At 38.1% G+C, this 18,690-nt stretch overlaps 1 protein-coding gene across 1 annotated transcript in view; it reads left to right on the top strand.

Annotated features, from left to right (window-relative positions):
• ZNF385D (zinc finger protein 385D) overlaps window positions 1-18,227 on the top strand; it is a 143,296-nt gene extending 125,069 nt beyond the window's left edge. The window contains exons 4-7 of the mRNA XM_010585905.1: window positions 9,443-9,676; window positions 11,630-11,808; window positions 13,169-13,270; window positions 17,408-18,227. Of these exons, the coding sequence (XP_010584207.1) occupies window positions 9,443-9,676; window positions 11,630-11,808; window positions 13,169-13,270; window positions 17,408-17,641 (749 nt within the window). The 3' untranslated portion in view covers window positions 17,642-18,227. The remainder of the gene's footprint in view (window positions 1-9,442; window positions 9,677-11,629; window positions 11,809-13,168; window positions 13,271-17,407) is intronic.
• The last annotated feature ends 463 nt before the right edge of the window (window positions 18,228-18,690 follow it).

Raw genomic sequence — 18,690 nt, 5'->3', positions numbered from 1 at the left:
GCTATTTAGAAATTGTTGGTCTGGATTATCTGTGCAACTCTGTAAACCTCATTCAATGTCTTTAAGTGTAATGATGACACAGGGTGTTTCATAAGCCCATTGTTCCAGTCCTAGCCCAGAAGTGACCCGCGGTGGGTTGGAGAGGGGAAGGAGTAGAAGGGATGCAGGCAATAGTAGGAAGATTTAGATGATAGAACCTGCTGGAGATGTAAGAGCAAGTTAAATAGATGGTCATAGTAACTGCAGCTGTGAGTAGTAAAAGATCCTTTCGCAGACTCTCTGGAAATTGCAAGAGATTTCCTTTCCCTGGCATCAATTGGATGCTACTCTTGGGATGCACCTGTCAATTTATGAAACGTTACCAACAGTATGTGATCAGCCAAAGGAAAAATTCCTTGTAAAAGCATTGAACTGAAGAGGACTGCTAACAATCTAAATGGGATAGCAGAAAAGTCAAAACACTTCTTTAGTCTATAGATTAAGAATAATAACACTACCATGTCCCGTTCTGTTCTCTCATCAATTCCTTGTGAAATTTGTTCCTCCAAAATTTGGGTGTTTGGTATCTCCACTACTTAGGGAAGAGCAGGTGGTTGTAAGAAAGCCATTGCTGATCAGTCCACAGAACACATCTGCTACAGGCTCTACTTATGGTACACTCCAAGACAGATGTCTGAAAGAATACATGTCTTCTCACTGCTTTCCCTGACTTCACTCCACTGAATAAAAGTTATACAGTTACAACAGATGCTTGTACATCTTCTGACAATTCCTATATTAGACACAACATTAGTTTATTGCCAAAACCAGATTTACTAGCTCGGTGCTCTCCAGTAAAGGAAGTAAGCTGCTGTAAAGGGAATAGCTTTAATTATTCCTGGATTCAAGACAGGAGAATGCCATGAAGTATTACACGTATGAGGGCAGTCAGAAGCCAGAGTTCTCAGAATTTCTGAGTTGGAGTCCAGTTATTTTAATTTACTTCTAGGTTCTAGGACTATAAATCTGATTTGAAACCTACAGTTTAGGTGGAGGTTTTAAGGAGGACATTCAACTTGCTTAAGATGCAAAAAAAATTGACTCCCTGCTCAAAATGGAGAGCGATCCTGTGCAATCTGCACTGCAGTGCACTCGTTCTTTCCTTGTTCCATTTGATTAATGAAAGCAATGCATTTTCTCTCCTTCTGCCAGTGATTAATACTTCTCCACGCTTCTTTGTGTTTGGTGGCAGATTGCTGGGGGGAGAAATTCCACAGTAAATTGTTTTTGATATCAAGTTTTAAATAGGCTTTGCCAGCCTGCTTGTTTTGTGAAAAATACTTCTTGGCCTCCAGTAGCGTATAGCCTGGACTGTGTCTGCTCTACGTTTCTGTTAAAGAGAAGGGGAGTTTAGGAGACCCCCTTTCAAAGCTCACTTCCATCACTGCAGCTGATAGTGTAAGGTGAAAGAGAACAGCTTGGCTGCTGCTTCCTTCCCCATGTCTGCGGGGCAGGCATGTGCGGGCAGCAGGAGTAGCAGGCAGAGGCTGAATCATAGTTATGTACTGGCCTCGGTAACAGCAATTTGTTGTTCCAGGTACATGAAGACTTGAGTCGAGTCTTTAACTTGAGTTAAAGCCCTAATGGGTGTTTGGGTGGGGAAGGGTAGTATTTTGAAGCCATTGCTGTTAGTGACACAGACAAAAGTTGCTCCCTGAATTCACCTTGGGGAAGTACTGCCTCCAGTACTGACTAGGTATAATTCATATCACCTAGACCTTGGTGGTGAGGCAGGGCCTATTTTTAAATAGTATTTTGGACTATTGTCTACAGTAGTGATTCACACGGTGCCAAGGGTGTTCCTGGACATGGGAATGCAACCATCCATTCATTTCCACTGCTATAGCTGTCTCCGGATGACTTCTGGCCAAAGCTGAATCTCCCAGATATCCCTGGGCAGAGTCTCTAGTTCAATACGAGCCAAGGAGGAACAGGCGGTTCATGTGCAGCTGACCTGTTTCAGAGGATAAGAGGGTTTAACGGGGATGGGGACTGCTGTGCACATGTTGGCCTCCATGCTGCAGAAAGGTACATTCAAGGCAAATTCACTTTACTGCAGTATATCTTACAGAACCTTTTTCTTTAGTGGGCTTTTAGCTTTTAAGGAATTGTTTTCAATTCCTTGTTTTTTACTCGTGGTAAACACAACTGATGCTCCATTTTTGCTCATGCATTAAAATTAACTATAAATATATTTTTGATTGTGTTTGCTTTTAGTTAGAAGTTGGGAAATGCATACTGAAGCATGTGCAGATGTAAAACTAGTGGCAGTTTGCCAGCGTAGCCTTTGATGTTGCCAAGCATGAGAGACCTATGTATAGGATAATACAGCTTTCCTGCTATATATGTGATCAAACCACCATGTGCACATTTTATTCCTTATCTTAAAAGCAATGTTTTACAGTGCAGCCTCCAAAATAAAAATGTAACTATCGAACTGAAATCTAGCACCCTGCCTTATGTATAACCTTCAAGTTAGAGCCGAAATAGAAAATGTGTTACTTTAGCAGGGCCCCTGAGACCACAACCTGCAAAAATCCTCTTTGCACTTGACTGTGAGTTCCACCCTTTAAACAAACACTTTGTCCTGGTTTCAGATTGAATTTTTCACTACACAAATCTCATTAATTAAATGGCAAGAGTAGCTTCAGCCAGCGACCTGTTCTTCCCCCTGCAGCTCTATGTGCAGGGACCCTTTCACTCGTAGCTGGTGAAAGCTTTTTGTCTTCTGCCTGGCTGAGGAGAAATCTATAGCATAGAACGGACGGCTCAGCGCCCAAACCCTGTCGTCACCGAGAGTTGCTTAAAATAACTTGAAAAATAAATGGTTTCTCCTCATCGTCTCCTTTCCTTCAGTCACGTTTTTGTCAGCTACATTTGCCCGAGAACCCAAAACTCGGACGCAGTGTGACATTTCCCTACCTTCCTCCTTCCCTTTCCACAGGCCTTTTACCCCCAGCTGTTGCTGTTGCTGCCAGCTCTGTTCAATTAACCTCAACAGGAATGCAGTCATCCCTCTGCGGTTAATCCTGTTCAAGATTAATGAACTGTGCTTTAAACCAAGGGAACTGCTAGTAAAAATGAGGTATAATTTCATTAGAAAATTGTGTACTGCTAATTAATGAAGAAGGTCATTTTAGGACTTAGCAGAATTGAGTTTAACTGGAGGAAAAAAATCCACAGAGCAAATATGTGAAGTTTCCTACTTACTCTTCAATCTCGCTTTCTCTGCGGACACCTTGTGTCACCAAACGTCCTGTTTTCTGTCTCCCTCCCATCAGGTCACCACCAAGGCATGTCACCGGGAAGCATGGAGTAGAGGCAGCAGTAAAATGAGGCCACTTTTTGTGGAGCCATTTGTTTCTTCATCTTTTGCTTCTGACTGATGAACACTGTATAATGTAATTTATTTAAGTGTTAAAAAACAGGGACTTGTCAAAATACTGAGGTCATTGCTTCTCCAGTTACAAACCAAGAAAATTCCTGGAATTTGGCTTTCATGCTGGTCCTGGGAAAGTTTGCAGTCCTTCAGTTTCTCAGTAGTGCTTGTTCTGTACATTTGAGCAAAGGCTCGGGTGATACCTTAGATACATTCAGCCTTTCACTTTCTGGATATCAAAAGCAATCACAGTGGACATCTAGACAAAACAAAGTAACAAGGAACTTGAGCAAAAAAGTGACTGACAAGCCAGGGCAGTGACAGGGGAAGGGAGACAAAACAGGTGAATAGCTGGTGTTTAAAAAACAAGATCAGAAAAGGCAGCTCATCAAAAATTTTCAAATTCTGTTTCTGTTTGGTCATACACAGCTTTGTTTATTACTTCAGAGCTCCTGACTCTTCCATTATGGCATATTAATTAGTATCCATGCTGTAAAAGATCAGGTAAATATCATGATTTCCAATGTTTCATGTTGCTTCACTGAAGGAGGTCTTATCATACAGTAATGATTTACACAACTGTCAATTCAGATGTTTTGATCTTTTATACCAAAAACCCCTGTGATGTACGGCACTTAACTCTCTAAACCATGCTGTTGTAATTAGTTTTTTCTTACAAAAAAATTACATGGGTTCTTCTAAGTTCAAAAATATACTTCTGACTCTCCAAGAAAAAGATACCCATTCTGCGAAGGATATATCTATAAAAAATAGATTGAATCCAGGGTTTGAATGTAAAACTAAGTCTAATGACTGGAATTTTCATAATATGATACCAAAAGAATTTTCTGTACAATATATAGTAACAGGCCAAATATCCACCAACCACAAAATATGCAAGTTTGTATTCTGCACATATAAAGGAGGAGGAGTCAATACATTTGAGTCAAAGTTCCTCAAATTGTTTTGTTTAAGTGCCAGAGCCAGCCAATGTGCTAGCACACATGCTTATGTTTTAGCATATGAGTACAGAAAGTCTGCCAAGCATGAAAAAAAGTCAGTCACAGTTATTTTTGGGATGGTGCTTTGTTTTTTATGTATGTACTCCACTGTTACATTTATAGATTCAAAAGAAATTACATCTTTTCTTCAAATGTAATTACCACAGAGGACATGGAACATGGGATTTTCAAAGCAGCCCAAGGAAACTGAGGACCCAGTTCTTAGTAGGCAGGAAAATAATATGCCGAGACTCTTTTGAACATGCCAGTATTGAGCACCCGTACGGGAGCATTCTGTTACTTGATGTGGGTTTGCTATAAGTGAGCCAGCTGAAATGTTTTTGCAATACTAAGAGGTCTTATAGTATAGGGAAATATTTCATATCAAGTTCTGTTTGTCATGAGAAAGAATGTGCTTGCTAGTTTTGGGGGTGGGGGGCGGGCATTGTTTGGGTTGGTTTTGTTTTTCCTGGACAGCATTATGGGCCAAATGCTCAATCCTTTTTTGTCAAAGGCAAAGGTTGATTTAAATGAGACCAGAATGCATGGGTATGTGCTAAATCAGATATTTTTAAATGCATGCCACTTGAAATTGCGGAAGAAAAAACACACTCATAAATAGTTGTGATTTGTTTGAAGTCAGAGCACTTTTCTCTCTGTGGGTCTATTTATAGTTTCAGGATAAGAAATTCTTATGCTTAGTAGCAGGAACTGATGAGTGAGACTTTCACATACTCAGAAGAAAAAAACGAGTTGTAATTTTCTGTTTCTTCAGCCTGAAGAAAATTCATGAGTCTTGTAGCTGGGATATAAAATTAATCCTGCTTAGTTAGGAGGACCTTAATCATACACTTGCAGTTTTCCACTTGAACTATGGTATCTGTAGTACCCAAAGGAGCCAGTTCTCACAGAATGTTTTTCATCTGGCTTTGTCTTCTTGTTAAAATAAATCTTTGATTTTGCTGGTGACCGAGATTACATTTTAATGTAAGTTTTCTGTATTTTTAATTTTTATTCTGTTGCTATATTAAGACCAGGAACACAAATGGATTATTGTGAATCCTGAAGTGTTCCCTTTTTTTGCTGCTGGAGTCCAGTTCCATACAATATTAGCAATCAGCTTCTATGCCAAAGCCAAGCAGTGACAGTTGCAGTAATGAATATTTGCTGCAGGCCACTGGTATGAAAATAGCACAGTGCTGCAAGCCTGCGTCACCAGAAACAAATCTTCCATTTGACTGTGACTGAATTTCCAGCTCGATTTTAGATCATTTGTTATTGAAATAGTTCTTAAAGCACTGCCATAATATAATGTTAAGAAATGCTGATTCAGTCTTCAAGGCATCAGTTCAAATGCCTTCCTACTCCTCTCTGATTGTTTGGGTTTTTTAATCCCTTATACCTTTAATGCTGTGGCCTGTATTTAGGGCACTGAACTGTCTACAGGCAGCAACACTGTAATATATTCAAAGAGACACATGCTCCTTAGGTTAGAAGTTCTGGTGAGAAGGGGATTTGAATTCCTTCTTTGTAAGCTTACTTGACAGTTTTTAGAATGTTTTCCCCTTAATTTCTGCAGATAATTTTGAAGTTTATATGAGGAGGAGCAGCTTTGCATCTTTAAATGTGTTACAGCTTTTAGATGGTGAACTTGGATGGTTTTCTTGTATATGTTTTGATGTCATTAATGCATTTGCATTAGTGGAATATATAGCGTATTAATATAGGGCAACTTTTGAAAGGTATATGAGCAGAATATATGCTCTGAACTTTGATATTTTTGTTAGTTGAAGAATATGCTGGTGACATTTACTGGTTTTAGTTTAATTTTTATATACAATGCTGCTTTCACACATGCATCTCAAAATACCCTCAAAAGGAGTAGGGTGTTCTTTTCACTTTAAAATGATTACGTGGTGAAATATTAGATCAGCATAGATATAGGAGGTCAGATATTTGAAGCAGAATAAAATCTGCAGTTATTTAAGTGGGTTTTTTTGTTCATTGCCTCAGGTTTTCCTATGAAAATAAAGAAATTGTGATCTATATTTTGCTTATGGCAAAATACTGACCCTTGCACTGCAAAGCTGGTAATGGTGATTGATGTACATATCTAATTTCCTGCAAGATTAGAATGAGTGCCAACCTTGCCATCAATCCTTAGAGAATGTTAATGTCTTCTTTCTCTTTTCCTTCCCTCTCGCTGGTGCTGTCTGCCCTCTGCCTTCCTTTTCACCAGGAAAGTACATTGGTTAGACCTACTACTCTACAGTAGTCCCAGGGTGGAGAAACTGAAGTTTTAAAAGCAGTGTTGTGTACTGCTGGGAGTGGGCTTTTGATGAAAATAATTTCACTGCAGCAACTTTCAATTTAAGGAAAGCCAACAGCAACACAGATTTTCTGGGATGGGAAAGGAGTGACTAGTTAAATGTATAATTTTGTGGACAGATCTACAAAGGCTTCATTTGCTCATCAGTTTCCCAACAAAAGGCTTAATATTTCAAAACAGTATTTTTCTTTTGAAACATTATTGTTGGTCTGTAAAAAATAATAAATAAGAACAGAATGTTCAGCAAGGTAACGCCATTCCTTCTGCACCAGTATTTGACATCCCCAGTACCTCAGCACCCTCCAGACTCACTCTCAGGGAAAAAAAAACCTTTGAGTAGACCTGGAGTGGGACCTTATTTTTGCTATACGCCACTTTAATGTCTGGCAGTATGTAGAATATTCACATCACAAACTCTGCTTTCTTGGTTTTATGAATAATATTTTTTAAAAACCCTTTGAGAGAATATATAGAAACATTAAAAAATACACAATGTATAGAAATTGATAAGACTTCAAATGTTCTATTCCACTGACTGAAAGGGGATCATACCTGGGTTGCTCCTGCAGATATTTGTTCAGCCAGTTCCAAGTCCTCCAGCAGGCAACATTTCCAGATCTCTGCAGGTAGGCTATTCTCAGGCTTTACAAGCTTTATTATTAGAAAGAATTTCCTGATATCTAATCTAAGTCTCTCTTGATGTAATCCAGTAGTCCTTGTCCTATTAGGAGGGATCAGGGAGGAGAGTTTATTTTCTTCTTTTTAGCTCCCTTCTACGGGTACGGAAAATGCTGTTGGTGTTTACCCTTCATCTTCCATATTCACAGTCCATGTTTGCAAAACCTCTAATTTGTTTTGGCTTCCTCCCTTGCAACCCCTCTCTTGTTGGTTTGTATTTGTATTGCTGCTGGATTAACAACAAAGCAAGTAATTGTTAATTTTTGACGTTGCAGTCTCCAGACTGGACATTGGGCCTCTAGTGCTGATTAGAGGAGAAAAAGATACTTCATAAATCTTTCACTTTGCATTTTCAATATGGCGGGGACTTTTTTCATAACACAATGATATGAGATCTGTGTTCATCTTGTTATCTGCTACTGAAAGCTTTTTCTGAAAAACAAGCAAACAAACAAAGACAACAACACAAAATCAATCAAAAAAAACCCCTCCCCCAAAAGCAGTACTGGGGCTGTTGTTCTTCATCCTGTTTTAATAGATCAGATTAATCCTCCTGAGTGTGGATTCATGCAATTGCCTTCACTGAAAAGCATCTAATTTTCTAGACTGTTTCTCCAATGCATTAAAACTGTTTTGAATCATGTCTCTCGGTGTGTTTGTGCTTGCTCCCAGTTTGCTGTTGACTGCAAAGTTAATAGGTGTGTTCTTCATTAATGAAGTTGTTGAACAGTATTAGTCTGAAACACACCTCTGCGGCATCAGTTAGTTGTGTCCCTCCTGTACCACAGCACATACTGAGGTCTGTAAGCCAAAGAATTGTTATTTTGCCTATTCTAATAGATGGCAATGAATAAAGCATAGTACAGGTAGAGCACCACTAACACAAAGGGATGTATGAAACCAAAATGAGCTGTCTGTGTTGGAAAATACCCAATTCCAGGAGTATCCCAGTAAAGTAACTAAGATTTCTTACGGAGGAAGCTGCTATTCAGTAGGCTTAATAGGACAATATACAACACTGCAAAGGCAGAGCGGGTCCTGTCCCTTCTCTCCATTTGCTGTCCCTTACTTGCCAGCTTCTCCACTGGCTCATTGCTGGATCTTACTGTCTTCTACGCTGCTAAGTACTTAACTACCAAATGATACTGCCATATCCGAATGTCATGTATATATTATTCAAACCATAATATCCTTGTGTATTTTCTCTCTCTTGGATTTGAAATCTACAGAAAACGCACAAGTTCTTTCATGCAAGCACTAGGTTTCCAAATAGATTTAGGTATATAACATGTTTGCAGTTTTTCCAAACATACCACTGATACACAGATCAGAAATCTTATTGTTTGTGTAGGTCTCAGATACAGAATGTTGTATATTTAATTACTATTATTAGTATGTATTGTTAGTATGCAATAATGGATAATAATAATGCATGGATAAATGTATACTGTGTATTAATAATTACCCTCATTCATTTAATATTAGTTTTGGTTAATATCAAGTGAAGTATCAATTTAACATTTTATTTTATCAGATATCAAGAATAGACAATTATTTTCATTTTAGTTTTATTAGTACAGAATGTTAAAACTTTAGCTTGGCTACTCAATCAGTGTAATATTATGCAGTACTATGGCAGTTTATGCATCTGAAGCACTGCATATAATTTTTAACTGCCTATTGTACTGGTAATTTACATGACCTCTTTTAGTGGATTATCTTTCAGTTGTACAGTACAGTCTTAATGACCTGTCTTTTCAGTTTATGAATTCTGTACTTACTGGGTGTTAGCACACTGCAGAATACATGGCATTACAATACATGGGAGTACTGTATTTTGTAACCACACAAAATACAAAGAATAAGGTCAGGTTTAGTTCATTACCATTAGTCAAACCATCATCAGCATGATCTGGCTCTCTGTGTGGTTAAGGCATTAGGATGCAAACAAGCAAATGCCAAAGGTCACAACCTTTTTTTTTGTTGTTTCCTTCCATCTCCTTTCTTTGCCTACAGACATTACCACAGGGACACCAGCAATATCAACGATGACAACCGTGGAAATCCGGAAGAGCAGTGTTATGACAACTGAGATCACCTCTAAAGTGGAGAAAATCCCCACGACAGCCACTAGCAGCACCACATGCCCTTCCGTTGAGACTGAGGAAGAAAAAGCAAAAAGACTGCTGTACTGTTCACTATGCAAAGTTGCTGTCAACTCTGCCTCGCAGCTGGAGGCGCACAACAGTGGTGAGATGGAGCAGTGCTTGCTTTCTTCCTTTTTTTCCTTCTGTCTCAAGAGCTCTGCAATTATCTTCCCCTGAATAGATTAGATCTCTTGCAGCAGGGGACGAGGAGGTGGCAGAAAACTGGCAATTACATGGAATTCATTAACTATTAAAGAATAAAAATGACAGGCAAAGAGGCTTTCATAAAGGGGGAAGAAAGGAATTTTATTGCATGCAAGTTACCCATTTTCTTACATTTTAGCTTTTGCAGCTTCCAAACCTTATAGAGCTAAATGACAGCTCATGCTTCATTACCTTTGGTGTTCAGAGTTTGCATAGTTTTGTTTGTGCCAGCTAGCAGACTAAGTATGAATGCCATTAGTTTTGTTTGAAATCTAACAAATTAAGGCTGAAAGAGGGAGCGTCAGTCAGAGTTCAATGATGAGAGTTAGAATTCTTAGCTCCTTATTGTCTGTTAATAACTTGTTAAAATTATGTATATTTTTCCTTTGTTTTCATCAACTTATAGCAACTGCTGCATGAGAGTTGAATGGGTAATGGCTTACCTCCATCTTTCTTAATTTTTAAACCTTTTCTTTTTATTAGAGCTAGTAGCATCGATAAGTTCCAGTAGTAGAGAGCCATCATTCACAGTCACTATATTAAGCATCTTATTGATTGGCTTTGTGGTGAGCAGGGTTGAAAGATCTTGGAATTTAATATGGTGGCAATGAACACCTATAACTGTCCTACAGAAAAACTGCTGGTTTTGGATGTCAGGGGTTACCTGCCAGCAGGGTAAACTGAGTTAAGAGACAGACAGAGAACCTTAGGTTTGAAACATAGAGTCGGTGATGATATACATGCAGCAAAATGATCAATGGTTTTATGATGTAATAAAAAAAGGAATAACTTTGGAATGTCCATAGAATCCACTTAATTTAAAAAGGAAATTATAATTTGTTGGTATTTAGGAGAAACAAAGCCTAATCAGTTTTGAATGCTGTGTTTGCTGCATGCCAGGTCTTCGACTGGTGAAAATTCAAGTTCATAAAGCTGTACCCATTTAACCTATTTAACTTCATATAAGGTTTAGTCTCTAAACATTTTTCTGATCAAGATGAGAGCCAAAACGTTATTCTGAATATTTAAACCCAACCCTCCAAGTTTTTGCTGCCTATGCTGATAAACTGTGTGTATGCTCACACACGTGCATGCTTGTAAAAGTGTATATGTGGATCCATACAACAATTATCAGTGGAACACTAATTCTATACATGGTAGTAGTCCATTATCATCACACACTACCTGCATGGAAGTCAACAGTGTAAGAAATTGTTTGGTCTGAATAAAGGTAAAGCAACAGGGCACTATTGTTTTCTATCCAATCTTTATTTTAATGAAAAACGCAAGTGCATTTTTCTCACATGTATATTTCTCACAGATTTTGGTTTCTGTCTAGGCCGTTAAGGATCCATAGGTTGCTGCCAGGAAACTCTGCCCCTTTTTGATTTGGAGACTAATTAGTTAATTGCAGATTTAAGTGTAAGCTACGTAATACATACTGTTTATCAATCCATTCAGGAGGACTACAAATCAAAGCCAACTACATCTTTAATAGCTAAATTACTCTTCCTTTGCAACTACAATTCAGGTCTTATTAGCAGCAGGAGTTAATGAGAAAAGTCACACCCATTTAACTTCACATCAGGATACCTGATTGTGCCACTACTTACTGGTGTGCTTGCTTTGTTCTAGCGCATTACCTACAGATATGTAATTTAATAATTAAATATCAGATGTGAAATACTGTTACATTGGTATGAATCTGATACAGACAAACACAGGCATATTCCAAGGATAGCACGTGGCACCAAGCTGAGGCTCATATGATTTACTTTTAAAAAGAAAATAAAACAATGAATGCAACCAAATTGCCAAAGTTGTTTCTGTTTCCCATTTCTAATGTCTCCAGGGACTAAGCACAAAACTATGCTGGAAGCTCGGAATGGAAGTGGAACCATAAAAGCCTTTCCCCGGGCAGGCGTAAAAGGCAAAGGACCTGTGAATAAAGGAAACACAGGCCTTCAGAACAAAACATTTCACTGTGAAATATGTGATGTGCACGTAAACTCTGAGACACAACTGAAACAGGTACTCAGCTAGCTTGCAGTGTGAATCCTTGGCTGTTCTTTGTTTCATGGTGATAAAGTACCAACACAATCAGCATGTGTCAGTCTAACATTTTGCATCCAAATGGAGCTTACAGATTTTGCCTGTTGTACTTGGCTGCCACACTGTATGTTTTGTTTTGGATATGATTTTCCCTTGCATGGAATATGTTGTCTCAAAAGCTCTTGATTATATATATTTCTTAAAGAGTTATAGAAGCTGTGAGCTGCAACATATTACAACTGTCTTTAGACTACTATAATTGCCACAAGCTAATAAACCCTGCCATTGAGTGTACTGCATGATATTTGCCTTGACAAAGATGTGGAGGTGGGTGCAGCCAGTACTTTCACAGAACGCTGAATAACCTGCTTAGAAATGCGGGATGGAGAGGATTTGTAATATATTTTATCAGTGTTACTCTGTAACTGAGAAGCATGACCTCTAAATTGCAATTACACTAAGTTATGTTCAGTCATTCTTCAGATGAACAAAGCTTTTGTTCTGAAAAACACTTACTTTAATTCCATATGCCTTTTGGAATTAAATACTTGTTAAGGAACTTTACAAGAATGAAGATAAATTCACTAATGGACAGTAGCAATACTTGTCTTGCTGCTTTCAGGAAAAAAAATGTCCAGTTCTTTGTCTTTTTTTTGTGAGAACTTGTTTGAGAATGCAAATCAAAGTAAAAATGTAGTTCTGAAAAATGTCCCTTACGTCTAATACTGCAATAAAGTCTGTATAGAAGGATTCTTGTAAAATCTCATAGATTGTATGAAGAAGATAATGGATTTTGTGGGGTTTTTTCAGTGTCACTTAGTTTGATATGTAACCATCTTTCAGCTGAAATCTTAAAAGGATCTCCAGGCTTCTTAGGGATTTAAACAATTTTGTGACCTTTCTCCCTCTCCCCCCAGAATAGGGGATGCTCTACTATCTAATATTCTTCCAAAACTTTTTATCAGCAGTGGATTGAATTTGATGGGTGCTTTATAGAGATAGGGAGGAATTTTTCAAAGGCTGCTGTCTTTGACATGATTCAAGTCTTGTTGAAGTTAACAAAGGTGAGAAAATCATTGACTACAGTGGAAGCAGAGTTGAACTGAGCACTGTGGAAAATCACAGTCCCAATATGTGATGCACAAAGGATCGTTCAAATTGGAACAGACCCTATTCCCATTTGTTATTGAATTAGTCAAAGTAATGCTGTTGTGGAGAGCAGGAGCCTTAAGTATTGGAGCACCCTTGTGTAAAGCAGAACCTGAAATGATCTATTAAGGAACTATCACTCTTCTTTTTTTTTCTTCTTTTTTTTTTTCCCCCAAATGTATTTTAACAGCACATAAGCAGTAGAAGGCACAAAGACAGAGCTGCTGGGAAGCCGCCTAAACCTAAATACAGCCCATACAACAAACTCCAAAAAGGAACACATCCTCTAGGGGTAAGCCAATCAGCTTTTTATTTTGCTTTTATTTTAACCCTGATGAATAGGGGGTTTAGAAAATGTAAGTGGAAAAATGTTTAAAATGAGAGGAATAGTGTAAGCAATGGTAGTATACAAGTGGCTGAATAAGCCCATGGGAGCCCACAAGGGACTTTTTATACACTTTGGTGGGTGCTGACTACAACCTGTGGGTCCTTGTTTTTGTAGCTACTCTGAACAACCTCAGAAAAGAAGTTTGTTTCAAAGGTCATTAGAGAGCAAGAGATGAAAGAAACATCCAGCTGTCAAACAGGATTTTTCCAGTTTTCACCAAGTACAATAGTGATGAAATGACTAAATAAAACTCTATAAAACATAAAACCTTTATTCTGTCCTTTTTTAGAAAATTATTCAGATAACAGTTGAAACAATTAAAAAAATCCATCTCTCATTTCATTCCACTCAGTTTCAGGATGGTTCTGGTCACATTTTCAATTGCCAGGATAAACTATCAGAAACATAGTTCTTAGTAGCTTCAAAAGCTGAGAAAAAAGGTTTACTTTTTAATAAAAAACTCTCTGGGATCCTGCCATTACTTAAGAGACAGCTTATATTGTGTGTGGGATAGTGAAACTTCTGACATTTTTCTCCATCAGATAAACTGCATGATTGTTTTATGTGCCATGGTGTTTTGTAAGGGTTTATAGATGGTTTTGGCAAAGGGAGGGTGTTGATTCACTGGCCTCATAGAGTTTAGCCCCTTATGCCTTGAGCATTTTCTCTAATGCAGGCAGAATATGGAGCTTTTTTCTGTGAAAACACAATTCTCTTTAAGTTGAGTTAAAGCTCTTTTCTTGGCAACAGAAAGTGTGTCCTTGTTGGGGCACCTCTCATGAGTGGTATATTCATGCACAATTCCGTTGCATAGGAGCTTTCCTAGCTGTTGTAGCATAATGCAGTGCACCATTCTTGTAGATCCACTAGTAAGGAAATAACCCCATAGGGTTTTTTAGTAATCCACCAGGAAGACCAAGGTCTCCAATACATATAAGCTATACTGAAAGGAATAGAAAATATGTAATGAAGTAAGTAGGATATGGAATTGCTAAAACCACCCTGACAGCATTATTATTCCTTTAGGAAATGCATTGTTTCCCAGGGGATGAAAATAACTATTACATTAGTGTTGCTGTTGTGTACAGTTCTCTATCTACCAATTTACGTAATGGTGATTTCTGAGACTCCAGCCAAGGATCAAGGCCATTTAGTTGCTGCATAGACAAATAAAGGCAACATGTCCTTTTCCTGCTCCCTCACTCCCAATTGCTCACAATATACAAGTCAGGCCAGAGGTGAGCAAAGAGGCAAAGGGAATTTAAGAAGGGGAGAATGAGTTAGCAATAATTGAACAGATATGTGTAGTAGAATGGAGGCTGCACTGAGAAAGGATGAGAGCAGTTCTCCATTCAGTCTTTTTGGTTTTGAACAGAAAAATACCAAAACTGCTCTCACTTGAAATGCAGAACAGCACAGCAACAAGCCAAAGACATGCTAATTTTACTTTGAATGTAAAATTTTTTTATGAGCTCTAGACTTTTTGTTTATTCCCCATTAATTTTTCAAGTAATTTACTGTCCCTTAGTTTACTTCATTGGAAATGAAATGAATAATGGCTACTTTACTCTTAATGTTGACCTATGTGTTAATTAGTACTTGCAGAGAGGTTTGAAATGAAGGTGCAAGGTACTGTATATGCTAAATATTACTAGTTTTGCAGCTATCTTGAAATCAGAACCATGTTGATAAATTAACTGAAAATCTATCTAACTTCATTAAAAGTTCCTGATTCCTCCAAGAATGGCAAGTTAGTCCTAGCCTTTTAATATAAACAGTCACATAAGGTCTCTGTTCTTTGTGACAAAAAATGTATGAGCATCACCAAATTTGTTTTATACAGAAGTTAGAAAAAGGACATACTACATTTTCATAGCTTTTCTAGACCAAAAACTTTCCAATGCCATGTTTATAATATAATTTGTACTGCTTTGTCTAGTCTAGTTTTGCCTGCTTCAGAGAAAGAAGCTTTATGAGTTCCCACAGTACTATCTCAGAGGTTAAGAAATCTTGTAATGTTGGGACTTACTTGATATTTCTTCAAGCCACAAATGTCCAGCATGTATAAAATACTATAGTGGAGAGAAAGAGGTTTTCAGGCATTTGATAGTCCAAACTTCCTGCAAGAAAATACCTCTTATGAAAAACATCCTTCACTGGGAATTCTAGACCACAATCAGATCCCTGTTGTTTTGGGTTGGGGTTTTTTTGTACTTTGTACTCAGGAATTTTTTTTTTTATTATTATTATTTGGGGGAGGGGGTGGGTGTTCTTGTCTGTTCTAAATAAGGCTGAAAAAAAAGTATTTACTAAATGTAAAGGAGGAAAAAGTCAAATGCTCAGCAAGGGAAGAAGACAGCTTGGATCAGTGGGTGTAACACTGATCAAGGAAAAGATCAGATCATTGCTTTTCATAGGCAACATGAGGAATTTCATATCTAGCATTCATTATGTCCTCTGTTAAGAGAATTACAGAATCTGGTCCCCTCTGAGTATCTCTCCCAGAGCTTTAAAGGACCTTGAGGCCAGCAGAGTTGCCAATGAGCTTTAGGAAAAGTAAAAATCCTGTATCCATCCAGCTGGTAAAGAACCAACAGATTTTTTGGAATATGGTGATAGTGTAATGACGAAACTCTCTGGTGGTTCATGCCAGAGCGCTCCTGTCCTTACTTTCTGACTATTCACTCACCAGGTGCAGTGGAGTTGAAAATATCAGACTGATATAGTGCAAGTTAATTATTTGAACCCTTTCAATTCAAGCATGAGAAATTGTGTTTCCCTGTGAGTGAGAAGAGTCCATACTTACACTGAGATGTACCACGGCATGGTACATGTATTCATATTCTGTATATTCAATACCACATATTCAGGTTTATGTTCTTTGCAAAGGGCCTCAGGTCATGCCAGGACACAGACTCACCGACAGTCCATCGGAGCCAATGGGAACTTTTCTTTGTCCGTGGATGAGCTTTCTATTCTTATCTCAGACTTATAAAACCAGAACAACAAAGGTATTCAGGCTCCTAGCATCTCATTAGAGACTTGAAATCCCACTGAAATCTACAGAAATCTATATAGACTACTCCGACATTCATTTTATGTATACCAGATGTAAATTCTCTTAAATCATAATGGACCTCTGTGAGTATTTTCAATTAGCCTTGGAAAAGCTTCAGGTGGTGTTTTTTTTCTTTTTGGAAATTCTAAATGAGGAGTTTTCTAAATTGTATTTGGTAGTGCACAAGACGTTTTTAAAGCAGAAGCCTCAGTGACAGTAACAAGAATACCATGGTTTGGCACCATACTAAGTGATATAGGCAAGATTTTTTTCATGACAACGTTTTAAAATATCTGCCATTTTTTCACAGTCCTTATAAGAACGAACAGTAGCATAGTGAAAAACACTGGAAGACACAGCAAGATGACATAGGGCAGCTCCCATAGAATTTATCACCTATTTGAACATGTGAAACATAGGAGATTTTCATAACTGGTGCAAGATAAACTTTATTTGCTTGTTGTTAGAGGCAGGAGCTAACAAAGAGGAGCTAGCTGGAGCTCTTAAGTAGAACTTGCATCCTAATGATAAACACAAAAGTACCTTCTTAGTCAGACCAGTGAATAGGATATGTTTTCATTTTGCTCTGGTCTCTATCATAAAGCTGTCCAGATGGACGTCTTTTAATTGATGGCTAATTCTTCCTTATTTAATTCTTGCAGGGTACGTGCAGCTTTACTTTGATGCAGATTGCTCAGCCCCTTTTTAGGCTTGCTTTGGTTTCTAATCTTATGTTAAATATAAGTCTCGGTGATAAGGCGTGAACATTGAAACTCTTTGTCCCCTACCAAATCCTGCTCACCCTTGTCCGATGCAGGAGATCGTATCTCCTGTCACAAGCCTGCAGCTCATAGAGTCAGTAGCCACTACGAGGCCTCTCTTGCTTGATTTTGCACTTATGATCTTAAGTCAAGCTGCCTGTCATGTAGCTAATACGAACAAATTATGTCTCTCTGTTTGTTTGTTTTCTCTCTTCCCCACAGGTAAAATTAGTATTTTCAAAGGAACCTTCAAAGCCGATGGCTCCACGAATCTTACCAAATCCGCTAGCAGCTGCAGCAGCAGCTGCTGCTGTGGCTGTGAATTCCCCCTTCAGTCTTCGCACAGCCCCAGCAGCCACCCTTTTCCAGACTTCAGCACTTCCTCCAGCACTCCTACGACCAGCTCCAGGGCCTATACGGACCACCCATACTCCCGTGCTGTTTGCTCCTTACTGAACTCCAAACAGGAATTAATTGTACTGCAATAATTTTTCAAATCAAATCAAAACAAAAAAAAAAAAGAAAATCAAGAACATTGAACTATGCAGTGTTTATTTATAGTTTAAAGTATATATGAAGAGCCAGGACTTTTGATAGAGAACTGAACAAATTCTAAAAGGGGGAATGGGCAGTATTTTCTCCAGATGAGAACATTCCTCTTGAGTATTGATCGTTTTAGAACTGATCTCCAGCATTGACTTGTAGTGACATATAAAACTTATGAAGCCTTTTGACTGTGCTTTTTGGCACATATTTCCCTGCAATGTCTTTCCTGCTTTATGAAACAACTTACAAATTTGTCTAAAGGGCATTAACTGGTTCCAATGTACATAAAATACTTTATTCTGTAGATTAAAGAAGAAGGAAAAAAAAAGAAACACTGTGAATAGTAGTACCCTTACCAATCCTCCTGCCAAATCAGCAGTTACTGGGTATTTATCTGAGCAAAAGTAGATACAATAGATGTCTTGTAAAACAGTAGTATTGTGTCTCTATCTATGCCACTAGGTTTCTAACTGAGTTGCAAAAGATAAAATGAACAAATTATGTCAGTTTGGTAAGTAGTCGAAAATGATGACAATAATGTGGAGCTGTTCCTGGTGAGCAAAAATTGTTTTCCTCACCTGTAGAAGAATGGGCGTGAAGATAATCTATGGTTAGGGCAAAGTAAATGATACAGAAGATTGTAGCGGGGACAAAAAATCCAGGTGCTGTACACGGAATAGGTCAAACTTTTATTTAACTGAGAAAGTATGTGTACAGTGTGTGTATATTCAAAAGGTGTAATACATACAGGATAGATCAATGTCTAAGGCATGCCAGTGGACAGCAAAAAAATACACTCTTGTCATGAAAAAGGCCTGACACTTTAGTGTTGAGCAGAGGGAAGACACAAAAGGGTTACGCATAGTCATAAGTAGCAAATGAAAAGCAGGAGAGAAATCCTGGCCTCATTTAAGTCAGTATAAACTTCCTCCTGACTGCAATGTAGCTAGAATTTCATC

The sequence above is a fragment of the Haliaeetus leucocephalus genome, unplaced genomic scaffold (assembly GCF_000737465.1).
Source record: "Haliaeetus leucocephalus isolate CR32 unplaced genomic scaffold, Haliaeetus_leucocephalus-4.0 Scaffold135, whole genome shotgun sequence".
Taxonomy (NCBI): Eukaryota; Metazoa; Chordata; class Aves; order Accipitriformes; family Accipitridae; genus Haliaeetus; species Haliaeetus leucocephalus.
This window is presented reverse-complemented; position numbering and strand designations above follow the sequence as displayed.